The 13,662-nt window shown below is 59.9% G+C and overlaps 1 protein-coding gene and 1 long non-coding RNA gene across 2 annotated transcripts in view; one reads left to right on the forward strand and one right to left on the reverse strand.

The window, feature by feature from the left end:
- Positions 1-569: 569 nt before the first annotated feature.
- Positions 570-13,662, forward strand: part of ATG4B (autophagy related 4B cysteine peptidase) — a 15,198-nt gene continuing 2,105 nt past the window's right edge. Inside the window, exons 1-10 of the mRNA XM_025045400.1 lie at positions 570-1,022; positions 1,841-1,942; positions 2,087-2,158; positions 3,861-3,959; positions 4,321-4,422; positions 5,001-5,073; positions 7,000-7,079; positions 12,546-12,745; positions 13,177-13,255; positions 13,513-13,658. Of these exons, the coding sequence (XP_024901168.1) occupies positions 935-1,022; positions 1,841-1,942; positions 2,087-2,158; positions 3,861-3,959; positions 4,321-4,422; positions 5,001-5,073; positions 7,000-7,079; positions 12,546-12,745; positions 13,177-13,255; positions 13,513-13,658 (1,041 nt within the window). The 5' untranslated portion in view covers positions 570-934. The remainder of the gene's footprint in view (positions 1,023-1,840; positions 1,943-2,086; positions 2,159-3,860; positions 3,960-4,320; positions 4,423-5,000; positions 5,074-6,999; positions 7,080-12,545; positions 12,746-13,176; positions 13,256-13,512; positions 13,659-13,662) is intronic.
- Positions 13,166-13,662, reverse strand: part of LOC112478318 — a 1,332-nt gene continuing 835 nt past the window's right edge. The window contains exon 3 of the long non-coding RNA XR_003045764.1: positions 13,166-13,290. This is a non-coding gene — a long non-coding RNA (uncharacterized LOC112478318). The remainder of the gene's footprint in view (positions 13,291-13,662) is intronic.

Consider the following 13,662-nt stretch of genomic DNA (forward strand, 5'->3'; position numbering starts at 1 on the left):
GTGGCCGTGGGTCTGCAGTCGGTTAAGGCATGGAGGTCGAAGAGGACGGTGGTTGCTGACGACCAGGGTGGCGCTTTAGGGACAGGGCAGGGACACCACGGTGTTTTCAGCTCCTCGAGAAGGTAGACTTTTCCTCCATCCCAACTCAATTTTTGTAATCGGGAACAAGTAACCTCACGCAAAAAAAAAGGAGAAATAGGGTTGGACATTGAGCTGCATGGTCCTGATCACGGAGAAGCCGAGTGGACGTTGTCTGTGGCAGCACCGCCGAGAGCACAGGGCAGAGCAGCGCTCCGGACGCAGCGCGGGCAGCACAGGCCTGCCGCGACGCCGCGGGCCTCTGGCACAGAGGGGAAGGCAGCCAGGCCTGGGTCCCGCCACCCACGACCCCTTCACCTGTGGGTCGGTGGTTGGCGGGAGCTGCTTCCTGCCCAGCTCAGCCTCTGCGTGTGGTGAGAGGCTGGCATCGGGCCTGCACTGCTGCTCCTCGGTGCTAGTGGCCCGAGCTCGCCCTGGAGCCTTCCGTTGCTGGCCTCAGTGAGCCCCCCCATGGGAAGGGCCATGCTGCCCGGCGGCCTGGCATTGTCCCGGATTTATGGATGAGGGCCTTTCTGCAGTGAGAGGCCAGTAAGTGCCCCAGGAATCTGCAGCCCACGAGTGCCCGGCCACCAGGCACCAGAGCCAGCGCTCTGCCCGACCTCCCGGGGCCGTGCACAACACAGGGATGTGCAGGGTTCCCACAGGACACGGCCTTGAGTTCATTGTGGCGTGGATGCCGGTGGTGCGGGGTGCTGCGTGCGAGGACCTCTGCCGAAGGTCGCTGCTAGTGCGAGGCTGCAGAGGGCTTTCGCGATGCTCTTGCACGCTGGGCTTTACAAAGTAAACAGCATGTGCCACTTTTACCAAAAGGTGGAGCTGTTGTCAAAAAATAAAGATGTGGGAGGAGTCACATGTCACTGATTTTTTGGAAGGTTTCTGTGTGGTTGCAGGTGAAGGATGCTGTGGTTGGCACAGGGCAGCAGGTGAGAGCTGTGTGTTCGGGCTTCTCCAAAGAGGCTGAAACAAAGGGGTCCCGGCTCACCCCGCTGGCGCTGGGTGGGTGCAGGCGCCGGCTCCCCTCAGCCAGGGCTCTGCGGCCGGCTCGGACCCTGGGCCTCTGGGTTCTCACGGAAGCAATACAGACTATGATGGGGCTCGGGGCTCGTCAGCACAGAAGGTGGACCCCGTGCTCTGCACATGGCAACCTCCATGGGAAGTGGGGTGTTGCCGGTGGAAGATGGTGGCTGTGCCCGTGTGGTCACACCCTCCAAGGGAAAACAGGCTCCAGGCCTCTCAGCACTGGGAGCCTCGGGCCTTTCTCTCCATTGCTAGAGCTTAGTGTCGCACTTAGGAGTTAGTGCTCAGCCCCCTACAGCTCATGCTCCTCACCAAGAGCTGGGGTGGGTGTGAACCCCCAGTTCTCGGGGCTGTCACTCGCCCCGGAGCGCCTGCCTTCCGCATGACCTCTGGGCACACGCTCCAAGGTGACCTCTGATGACCTGGGCTCTGCTGTTTTCTGCTTTCTCTCCCCTGTCGGTCTCTCAGGTTGGCACAGCCTTGCTTCTGCCCATCAGTGACTCTGGCTTTGAATCTGAAAGGCTCAGGAAGTGGGGTGGCAGGTCTCATGTCCCCATCCCCAACATTAGCAGAGTGGCCTCCCAGTCACATGCCTTTGTTCTGTCAGTGGCGATTGTCAGGTGCCTTGAGACGCAGAATTCCATACAGAAATGTGATAAATGATCTCTGATGCTGTTTTATGAAATTATAAAAATTTGATCAGTGTGTGTCTTTGGTTTCATAGCTACTCTGACCTATGACACTCTCCGATTTGCTGAGTTCGAAGATTTCCCGGACACCTCAGAGCCCGTTTGGATACTGGGTAGAAAATACAGCGTTTTCACAGGTATCAGTCATGTTGGAGCCACTGTGCCCTTCGTGCTCAGTCTGCAAAAAGCATTTGTGCTAACGAGAGTTACCTGCTGTCTGTCACATGCGACCTGCGTACTTAAGGCTGTGTGTGTGCGTGTTTTCTTTTAACATTCTCTAGAAAAGGACGAGATCTTGTCCGATGTGGCGTCCAGACTTTGGTTTACATACAGGAAAAACTTCCCGGCCATCGGTAAGTGCCCCTTGTGCAGCACGTGGGGGACTGCACACTCCTTGGGGCGGGGGGAGTTTGGCTTGAACGTGCCGAGTGCCTGGTACTCGTGTCAGTCTTTGTGGCAAGCCCGGGTACGCATGCTGGCTGAGGCCTCGCCCGATCTGTGGCGGAGCTGGATTCCTAACTCGGAGCTCCGGGCAGCAGTTTACACACCGCAAGCCACCGTTCATCACTGGGGCCAAAAGAAAACCAGGCCAGTGAGTGATGGCGAGCATTCAGAGCGTGGAGGAGCACAGGCTGAGGAGCAGGGGCTTCCCCGGAAGGCCCTATGTCCTGGGTCGCGGCCGCAGGTCCAGGGTGGCTGGAGTTCTCGCTCTGCGTGCCCCATCTTCCCGAGCACGTCCCACACTTCATTGTGGGGAGTCGAGGGCAAGGCGGAGGTGACGTTGTAATGTAACCAACGTGCGTTCCAGTAAAAGTGATTCTTCATCGTTGGGCCCTGAAGGAGGACAGAGGACGGGGACCAGCTCTGGCCTGGCCTTTGCCAGTCAGAGGACCGGAGACCGGAGCTTCGGGGCCAGGATAGACCTCCTGGATGCCTGGTCTCGATCTGGTCCCCCTCCAAGGCGCGGTTCCTTCTGTTCTCCATAGTGAGGCGAGCGTGAAATGTCTGCCACGCTCGACATCCGGGATACTTGAAACGTAGGGCAGCGAGGCCAGCGCCACCTTGGGCGACACGTAACATTACGATTTGTCGTGTGCGCTCTGCAAATGGCCCTTCACCCCACAATTTCTTGTCGCTCACTCGCTCAGAGGCTGCTGTGCTTGGGGCGGACTCGCCTGCCAGCCAGCAGAGGTGCACTGTGTGGTGCGGGAGACCGCTGTGCTGCGGGTCCCACGTCTGAGCGCACGGAAGGCAGGCGGGTGGGCGGGCTGGAGAGGAGCCTGGAGGTGGTGGACGTAGTCGTCGAGGGCCGGGCCGCCTTGGCTCCAGGGGCCAGCGTGGTGTTTCCTTCCTTAGCCCCGTGGACGTGCCTTGTCCATCCGGGATTGGGATGGGAGTGACAGGTCCCGTGTGGGTTGTTTCTGTGTGTCAGCTCCAGTCCCACCACTGCCCCAAGAGGTGGGCTTTGTCCGCCAGCTTGCATGGGTGGGGCTTCCTGAGGCCCAGAGGTGACGCTGCAGCCCACGTGGTCAGCCTCTGAGCCTGCTGTCTACTGCCCGTGTGTCTGGAGCCCTGCTGATGGTCAGAGCGCAGGGCATTTCCTGTCGTGTTGAGCCTGTCTCACCGTGTGTGGGTACCACGTGCCCATGTCAGGGTCGTCTGCGGCTGGCGAGTGGGGTGAAGCCGACGGCCAAAGGCACGATGCTTCGGGGCTGGCCCTCCCAACTCCCGCCCTGCCCTCCTGGTGGTCATAAGTGGCCCTCCTGGTCCACTGCCGAGCCGGGTGACGCAGTGTCCCCTTGTGTCCCTCAGACGTCTGTCTCTCTGACGGGCTGCTTCACACACTGTGCCCATTTTGAGGGGTGGTTGGGGCACTTCACTGCCCATCAGAGCAGCCTGGGCGTGACCAGGTTCTAGAAAGCGTGTGTTGCTGAGATGGAGCGGATGCCTGCACTGCAGAGCTGACCAAGTGCGTGGCGACAGCTGCCTCCTGCCACTGGCCTCGGCCTGTCAGGCCACCTGACGTGAGTCTGCTCTCTCTGTCCACCATGACAGGGGGAACTGGCCCCACCTCGGACACGGGCTGGGGCTGCATGCTGCGCTGCGGACAGATGATCTTTGCTCAAGCCCTGGTGTGCCGGCACTTGGGCCGCGGTGAGTCACGTGGAGCCAGCGGTGTCCTAAGGGAGCAAGGAGGGCTGTGGGCAGGGCCATGCAAATCGCAGGTGCCGGTCCAGGGGCTCCTGAGTAGTGACCCAGTGGTTCCCATTTATTTACGTGACTTCAAAGAATGGCGATAAACGTTTGTCCTTCAGAAATTACCTTTAATCCCTGACGCCGTCAAGGGCTCTGCACAGGTTTGAGTTGGCGGGAGGCGTAGTTGGAGCCCTGGGGGGTGCGGCTTTCATCTTCAGAAGGTTCAAAAGCAGCGTGGGCGCCATCTGTTCTGCGTGTTTGATGAGCGAAGGCTTTGTTCTCGCGTTTGGTGGAAATGAACTTCTGCTCTGTCTCCCAGACTGGAGGTGGACGCAGCGGAAGAGGCAGCCGGACAGCTACTTCAGCGTCCTGCGCGCCTTCATGGACCGGAAGGACAGTTACTACTCCATCCACCAGATAGGTGAGGGTGCGGAGTGCAGAGCCTGGCCCATCGGAATGGGCAGCGGGTCCCCCTGGGGGTTCACTGTTGTGTGGGCAGCGTGAGGCCTGTCACCACTGGGCTGCAGGGGGTGGGCCAGGCCAGCTCAGACTTGAGGCCTCGCCCTGCCCATGTGGGCTGTGTGGCCTGCTGCTCGGTGCAGCGTCTGTGAAAAGCACGCCGTGGTCTCAGAGGTCCGTCCTCTCTATGCCTGCGGGAAGTACCAAGGCTTTTATTTCAAGCAAGTCCAGCTTTTGAGCACCATGCTCTCAGTTGTAAAAGGAAGTAAAAACATAGCTCCGAACTCACTGGCCCGGGCCACTCCACTTCCCTCAACCCCTCCTCAGCAACGGCCTGGCGTCTTGGCTCGGAGTGAGGGACAGACCTGGGGGTGGCATCTGTCCTCGCTGCAGGGAGTGCCCTGCTCCCTGCCAGGAGCGCGTTTTGGAGGCGGCTGGGTGTGTCTGCCTAGGCTTTTTCTAAAGTGTCCCTAATGCCACACGCGGCAGGACCGGCCTCTTCAGGGGGGCGCTGTCACTAACCAGACGTGTCTCCTGCAGCACAAATGGGAGTCGGCGAGGGCAAGTCCATCGGCCAATGGTACGGGCCCAACACGGTCGCCCAGGTTCTCAAGTACGTACCAAGCCCCATCTCTCTCGCTCCTTTGGGGACCTTGGTGTGCATGGGCGTACGTGGGGGTTCGGACTCTCCTGCGGCTTGTTGCTAAAGGACAGAAGGGGTCTCTCACTTTTTTTCGGGGCCTTCAGGAAGGTCCTCAGAGGTGACCATCCACATGGTCTCGTGAATCAGAATTTAGTTTTCTGATAGAGTGACTGCCTCCGTGCGGATTGCGCCCGCTGGCTCTGGCCTTTGTTCTCTGTTGCTGGGCCTACCTGTTATGGCCCCCCACAGGTCTGAGGGTCTTGGGGGTTGGAGCTGGTTGGCAACGACAGAGGTTTGGTGGGGGAAGCGGCCTCCGTGCACGTGCCGTGGGCCCCCCCCACCCCGTTTCCCTTTCCTCGAAAGCTCTGTCTCCAGCCACGCTGCCCCTCCCTCTCCTGGCTCGTGCGTCTGCCCACCTGCTCCCTGTCCCCGCAGGGGTGTCCCACAGGCACCTGCCCTCGGTCTTCTGGAAACTGCCCTTATTCCATGTCCCCAGCCAGCCCTCGTGACGGATGGCTGCCGTGGCCACCCAGTTGCTTGTCAGGACCCTCGGGGCACTTCCTTCCCTTACATGTCCCACTTCCAGCCAATCCCCAGGCCTGCCCACTGTCCTTGGTCTCCTCCTGTGGCCTGGCGATGGCAGTTCCCGCCACATGCCCTTTGGGGTCCTCGGCCCAGCTCTGTGCACCTCGGCAGCCGCGTGCCTGGTGGGCCCACGTGGCCTGTGGTGCGCTGCCTGTCCTGCGTCATCGCTGACCCTCCTCCCCGCTGCCGCTCTGGGGCAGCCCCGTCGAAGTCACCAGCCACCCTGCTGCCAGGTCCAGGCCTGGTTTCCTGCCCGACTCAGCCATTCGGGTGCTCACTGTCTGGAAACCCCGGGCCACACTCTCTGGTCCCTCGTCCCTCTGGCCACCTCGGTCTCCACTTCTGCCCTGACCCCAACGTGGCTCGGGCCTCTGTCCACGCATGACACTGTTCTCCATGTGCGCACAGCTCCAAGAGTCACCTCTCCGGTGCTGATTTGTCCCCATACTCAAGGCTCACATCCAGATGCTTACTTAGCAGCGTGTCCAAGTGGCTCGTCATCCTAACGGCCAGGACCCAAGGTGGCCCCTTCCCCTGCCCAGCCTGCTGCGCCCGCAGTGAGGGCAGCAACCCCTTCCAGGCACGCAGGCCGAACACCGGGCTCGAGCTGGGGCCCCCTGCACACGCCCATCTGCATGTCCTCGCTGGCCAGCATGCCCCGCTTCCCGCTGCCGACGGGCCCTCGCCTGCCTCTGGCCTGCGTGTGGGCCTCCTCCCCTTTGCCACTGTAGCGTCTCTTCGCAGACAGCAGCAGAAGTCACCTTCACAGAGCAGCAGTCAGCCAGCCGCCCGTCTTCTGCTCAGCACTCGTTGTCCCGGGCTTCCCAGGGGACAGTATGGTCGCCCCGACGCCCCTGCCCTCTCTCTCGTTTGGCCCAGCCCCCGTGCACCCCCAGTCTCGCTTCTGGCGGCAGTCTGCCTCCGTCCGGACCTCGGTCCTGGGGCCTCAGCTCTGCCAGTCCTTTGCAGCTGTGCGCCTCAGCAGGCGAAGGCGCTGGGAGCTGGTGACACTGTCCAGTCCCGGGTTCGTGTGGTTCTTACCTCTGTGTGCCAACTCGGTTCAGACAGGACGCCACCCAGAAGCGCCTGTACGGGAACTGCTCTCTGCGAAGGGCAGCTGGGGGTCACGGGAGGGGCCCAGGCCCCAGGGGAGAAGCAGCAGCTTCCAGCCTCAGTGTTCTTCCCATTGGTGGCACCGACGTCCCTGGCCCTTGGTCTTCCTCATCCGGGACAGCACTGAGCGCTGTGACGCTGCTTTCTGCAGCTTCCTACAGAGCTGTGAGGGCTCATGGTGTCTCCCTTCTCTATCAGGAAACTCGCTGTCTTCGACACGTGGAGCGCCTTGGCCGTCCACATCGCAATGGACAACACGGTGGTGATGGAGGACATCAGTAAGTGACAGGAAGACGGGTGGGGGCTGATGGGACTTGGGGAGCAGCCTCACTCGTAGGGCCTGGCCTGGAGAGCTGGGATTATGCTTAAGCAGGGGCACCCTGAAAGGAGGCTTGGACCCCTGGTTCTCTCACAGTGAGGACCAGGCCGAGGGGAAGGGCCTGGCTTCTCTCCCTGATTTGTGTCCATGCTGTCGTCGAGGCTTGGGCCGCGTTCGTGCAGGTGTTCACGTGCGCCGGTGCACCGCCAGCAAAGGCAGGGACAACTGCCCACTCCGCCACCTCGAGCCAGGGTGGAACGTGCAGTGGGAATGTAGCTCTGTTCCTCTTTCTGGAAGGTTCCTGGAAGCCTGAAGGGGTCCAGGCACACCGAGGTCTTAGCGCAGAGGGGAGCAGGGGCTCGGTTTGGCGAAACAGCCTCTTGTGAGTTTTGAATTCGTGCTTTCTGTTCTCTAATGCAGGGAAGCTGACAGAACTCTAGTTTATTTAATGCTTTATTGAATTTTGTACGCGGCAGCACCTTTTTCCAACGAATTCTCGAAGCTGCCTCGACCCCCGTTTTACTGAAGCTGCACACGTGGACTGCGGCCCTGAGCCCAGGTTTGCGTGAGACGTGCGCCTTGAGTGACATCATTTTCCGTGTGTAGGTTGCAGGGCGGCGTGGACTTTACAGGCAGATCTTGCACACACAACTGCAGCCGTGGAGTGGGGGCGTCACATCCCTGCCAGCGACAGGGGCCCCATGCTTCCTCTTCTTTTTGGGGACACTCAGCATAGGATTGGGGAGCCGAGATGTGACTGTCCCCTAGGACTTGATAAACTTGGACTGTCACAGGGTGACGTGTTTCTGTTTCTGCCTTTCTCCGCATTGTATTTCTGGAAATTTTTCTAAAACGTTGGAAACTTAGGAAATGTACGGAAAAGGGGGAAAACATCACTCGATGTTACTGCTCAGAAGTAGCTCACGCTGACGTTTAGGCGCTCTTCTTTCCAGTGTTTTGTTATCTTTCAAAAAACACACAGCATCGTGAGCTTTTTCTCCAGTCAGTGGAAACGTAACCGTCTGCTGTCCGGCCACGCTGTCCCCCACCTCACCTTCCTGTCCTCCGCCCAGCGCGGGAGAACCCACTTGCCCGTGTCCTTCACCACCTCAGGAGCGAGCCCAGCCACTCATCCAGCCCTTGGCTTCAAACCAGAGGCTGGTTGCTCCAGTGCCACGGCCAGGGAGGGTAGGGGACAAGCTGCTGTCCAGAACCTCCGTCCTCTGGGGCGTGTGGCACTAGTGGGGGCCCTGGAGGCGACTCGACGGTGCCTGGATGCTGGCTGCAGCCTCTTCGGGCGTCTCGGTCGTCCAGAGCGGCAGTGCTGGAACCGTAACGAGACGTGGGTCTGGGGTTTGTGCGAGGAGCTCGCGGGTCAACCCTGCATTCTTCACAGGCCCCTGTAGGATGGGGCTGCCTGGCCACGGTCAGGCCATCTCATTGCATAGTCCTCCCCTCTTGAGTCAGAAATGATGCATGCGTGTCACAGAGGCAAGTGCAGGATGTCCAGCGCCTGAACTTAGGAAGAATCCCATCAGACCACCAGCAAGGACCCCAGGCCTGGAAGCAATGCCTGGGTTCCCGCACGCAGTTTGGGGAATGGCAGGGTCCACGGAGGTGATCCCACACGGCGCGGACTGACTGTTTCTGGCCTCAGGAGCCCCAGAAGCTCCAGGCTTCAGCAAAGACAGGTTGGCTGCCTTTCTAGCCCACCGCTCAGTCACCCAGGGCAGCAGGCTGGGGAGGGGAGCTTTGGGTGCAGCGGAGCAGAGCCTGGCCAAGCAGAGACTCCTGGTTTCTAGGCAGAGACCACTGACGTCAGCAAACCCATCAGAACCCCTCCCCAGGGAACGAGGCAGCTTACGACGTGCCTGCCGGGTTTTACGGGACGCGTGCCACGTGAGGGGAGGCCTTGCTCTTTGGGTGTCCCTGTCCTCTGAGGGCCAGCCAGGACGGCCAGGGCAGGCCCTGCCAGCATTTAACATGGACAGATTCATACGTTTGTAAGCACGATAGAGGATGGAGAGTCACTGAACTTAGGGAGGAACTGCAGATTGACAGAAGTAGCCTGACAGTGAGCACAGGGGACGAGAGGAGCACAGACTGAGTACGCGAGTAGTCAGAAGGGTGCAGGGGCGAAGCACCTGACGGCAGGAGCAGAAGAGAGCAAAGCAGATGGCCGCGGGTTGTGACGTCAGGAGGTGAGGGTGGAGCGACAGAAGGAACAGGAGGAGATTTCTCTGAGCTGGAAGAAGAGTCATCTTTGGAGCTGAAGAACCCCGAATCTTTTGTCGAGAATGCGTTACGTATATGTATTTCTAGTGACGTTTCCACATTGCAAAAGTGAGCAACTTTTATAAGCATCTGAATGGTATAATGAGCTGCCAGTGGAAGAAGGCGATTTGCACGGGCACCGCAGCCTCTTCCTTCTGCGACACTAAGTGCCACACGATGTCCAGAATTCTGAGAAAAAATCCTGAGTTCATGAGGTAAAGAGAGACACAGGCATTAATTGTCGTCAGTGATAGGAAAATAGAGAATTTAAATGTGTTTAAAATGTTCGAGGAGCACTAGAATGTTACAAACGGGTGCCTGGCAGGAAGGCAGACTCATTTACTCACCACAGGACACGTGTGGTGTGCAGGCCACCCGGAGCAGTAGTGACAGGCCCCGCTCCGTCTCGGGCCCGCCCGCGTGTCTGGCATTGCTGCACAGGTGCAGGAGGGCCCGTGCCAGCAGTGGAGGTCTAGTCAGCGAGGAGAATGGGCTCATCACCACGCAGCCTCAGACTCGGCAAGGCAAAACTATGGCACGTAAACAGAAAACACAGGACAGATCCAGGAGGAAAATAACAACATTACAGAGGACCAAAGTGACACAATAAGAGTTTAATAGATGCATGTCAAGCCCCGCATTTTTGAGGCAGAATGTACTTCTTTTAAAGTGCCCAGGGAACATTTACATAAAAACCAACGCAGAATAAGTAGAAGAAAGGACAAAACTCTACTACCTCAAAACTTCAAACCTCTGTCTTAGCTTTTGGGTCAGAGGAGGTCAGGCTAACAGATGACACACTGGAGTCTGATGTGTGGTGAGGTGAGAAAAACCCGTGCCCTGGGTGCTGGTGCCAGGCGGTGGGAAGTGCGAACGAAGGAAGGGGACCTGCAGCTCAGGCCGATGGGGAGAGGGCGGCAGGAGCAGCGGGAAGAGGCGCGGAGGTCACGGGGACAGACCGGGCCCTCCCGCACCTGTGCAGCAATGCCAGACACATGGCCCTTTGAACCCGCAGCATGCAGGTCGCCAGACAGCCATGCACGGGGAGAAGCAAAAGCCCAGAAACCCGTGTCTAGGGATTGGAAGGTAAAATTCTGACTCCAGGTATGTGTGGGCTTTTCCCTATAGCACCAAGTAGTACCGAGACAGCAGCTGGGCGTCCTCCCATTCAGATCATCTCTGACACCATCCACCTGGACGAGGCGTCAGTCCCACAAGGCTGTGCCACACTCCCCGCCACTTGGACGCCAATAGCAAGTCCAGGTGTCACCTGCGTGTGCTTCTGACTGACCAGCTACGGATGGGCGGTTCCAGCAGCCCCCTCCTCGCATGCGGTTTATTTGCTAGAGCAGCTCACAGAACTGAGAAACACACGCAACTCCCCAGGTCATGGGTTTGCCACGCAAGGATGGAAGTCCGGAACAGCCAGGTGGAAGGGACACATGGGGTGGGGGCTTCCAGGCCCCCTCCAGGCACAGCTGCCCTGAGTCTGCAGAGGCCCAGCCCAGAAGCCCTGTGAACCCCGTCCTCTGGGTGTCTGGACGCTGCGTTATGGAGGCACAAGCGATGGAAGCATTGGCCATGGGTCATGGGACTCCCATCTCCGGGTCCTTCCCCTCACCCCCAGATGTCTGGGGTAGGGAAGCAGGACTGGAAGTTCCAACCCTGTGACCATGGTTGGTTCCCCTGGCAACCGGCCCCCGTCCTCAGGGGCTTCCCATAAGTCCCCTGAGGTAACAGCTGTATGCTGTAGGCACCTGGGAAACTCCAAAGGGCTCAGCTCCCCGAGCACCGAGTATGTGGTTCTTACAAATCACAGCGTCCCAAAGATGAAGTGGCCCAGGCACAGCTGGAAAACCTCCGCCCCCAGTTCGTTCTTCCAGCGGCCTGAGGAACCCCAGTCTAGTAAACCACAGCACGACTCGCCATCGTAGGTAGTTTGCGTCCAGGCCACAGGCAGTCACAGGCCTCGGCAAGGACGAGTGCGTTCCTTCAGAAAATCGGGCCTCGCCATCGCCCTCCGGAGGGTCGCTGTCGTCTGCCCAGCCTCCTGTGGTCAGGGAGCCACGCCTTTCTAGTTTCCCTTTGCTGTCTTCTTGGCGTCTCAGAGCCTTCACGGTTTCGAAGTGTGCAGGCCAGCCCCACACTTAGTCTCATGATGGCCTCTGGGTTGCATGTTTGGACCGGGAGCACTGCCTGGCAGCTGTGTCCTCGGCGTCGCCGCAGGGGGCTGCTCCTTGTCAGCTCCTTGGGTCCTCGGGTTCGTGCACTGTCTCTGCTTCCCTGGTGACTGAGTGGCTGGAGGGAACCCTTAGTACTCTGGAAATTTTGCCTTAGGACGTAGGTGTCTGAACTGGTGGCTTCTTCCAGACTTGCTGGTTGGCCCTCTCTGCCCTCAGCCGGGTCCTTATTTACGTTTGACATTTTGGGGCCAGTACGTTGACAGGCCCTATTAACTCAATGTGTTAACCATTGCGGTCACTGGCTGGCGGGCACCCCTTCAGGAGGCTATGGTGTTGCTGTCACTGTCATTCCCCTGCGTCCTTTCCCTGCTTGGCCCGCAGTCAGCTGTCTCCCCACGGCCCGCTCCTGCAGTGGAGAGGGAGGGGCTTGGAGACCGTGTGCTGGGCGCCGGCTGGGCTTGGCCTGAGTGTGTCTGTCCTGGCCGCAGTGCCCAAGGTCACAAGTTTGCTCAAGGGTTACCCCGTGTGTTTAGACAGAAGACATGTCGCCTAAACGTTTGTGATCCCTGTGATCCCTGCTCAGCGAAGATGGCTTCACGGAGAGCCCCGTGAAGCCATCTTTGCTGAGCAGGGATCACAGGAATTTGGGGACCAGTCAGTGCTGCACCTGGCCAGGCCGGTGGCCACGTGTTCTAGGCCTGGTTTCTGAGATGCACAGAAGTGTTCTTCGGCACGTTTTCTGCATCTACTTTACTTCACAATAAAAATTCTCATCTGAGCGCGCACAGAAAATGTTCACTGTTCTCTCTGGGTGCAGGACCCATCTTGTGCTTTCCTCCCCAAGTTTGAATTATATTCTAAGTGCTTGGCTGTTTCATGCTCTTCACAGAACATTTTGGGGCTTGTTTGCTTTGGGTGAATTTCTGTGTACTTCTGTTTCACCCCAAAAAGCCCGTCTCCCCTTTCAGGAAGGTCGTGCAGGAGCAGCCTTCCATGTGCGGGGGCCGCCGCATTTCCTGCAGGTGCCGACCGGCACTGTAATGGCGTCCCTGCTGGAGCCGAGGTCACCCACAGGCCGCCACTGCCGCCATGGAGACCCCTGGTGCTTCTCATCCCCCTGCGCCTGGGGCTCACGGACATCAACGAGGCCTACGTGGGGACGCTGAAGGTGAGTCTGCGCCGAGCCTGCGTGGCTCTCCCTGAGTGGTTGTGGGGGGGGCCAAAGTCCTGCTCTGTGCTAAAGACTTTCCGCTCCCCCAGCCCTCTGACCGCCCCGTGCACCCCCGGCCTCCACCTGGGCATCCTGGCAGCCCTCCCGCTGGCCCCATGCCCCAAGAGCTTGCTCGTCCCCAGCCCTGCTCCCACTGGCCGCCTGCCTCCATTCCTCCCGCCCTGGGAGTGCACAGCTGCCCCGTGTCCACCTGCTCAGGCCCGGCTGCCACGGGGCTCCTGTCCCCTACCCTCCCTGACGAGGCTCCTGGAGGCAACGTCCCCTGCCCTCCCAGTGCTGGGGGTGGGTCCACATCCGCCCTGTGGGCCCAGCTGGCCAGCACGCTGGTCGGCCTGTGCTCAGCGGCCGCCTCGCTCCCCCTCCGCCAGCACTGCTTCATGATGCCGCAGTCCCTGGGCGTGATCGGAGGCAAGCCCAATAGTGCCCACTACTTCATCGGCTACGTCGGTGAGTGCCCGGTCCTCGTGGTGGCACCCCTGGGGCTGGAAGCCAGGAAAGATGGAGCGGTCAGCCAGGCAGGCCTAAGGGGCCGCTGCCTCACCCCCACCTCCCCCACAGCGCAGGACAGGCAGCTTGACCACCTGTCCCACCTGGAAGTCCCTTCCCCCAGCCTGGCTTGTCCAGGCGAGGGGGTTGGGTGGGGCGGGAGGCCCCGTGTCGGCCCCGTGTCGGCCCCGTGTCTGCTGACTCCCTGTCGTGCTCAGGTGAGGAGCTCATCTACCTGGACCCGCACACAACGCAACCGGCGGTGGAGGTGGCCGACCGCCGCTCCATCCCGGATGAGAGCTTCCACTGTCAGCACCCCCCGAGCAGAATGCGCATCGGGGAGCTTGACCCCTCCATTGCCGTGGTGC

The sequence above is a fragment of the Pteropus alecto genome, unplaced genomic scaffold (assembly GCF_000325575.1).
Source record: "Pteropus alecto unplaced genomic scaffold, ASM32557v1 scaffold143, whole genome shotgun sequence".
Classification (NCBI taxonomy): Eukaryota; Metazoa; Chordata; class Mammalia; order Chiroptera; family Pteropodidae; genus Pteropus; species Pteropus alecto.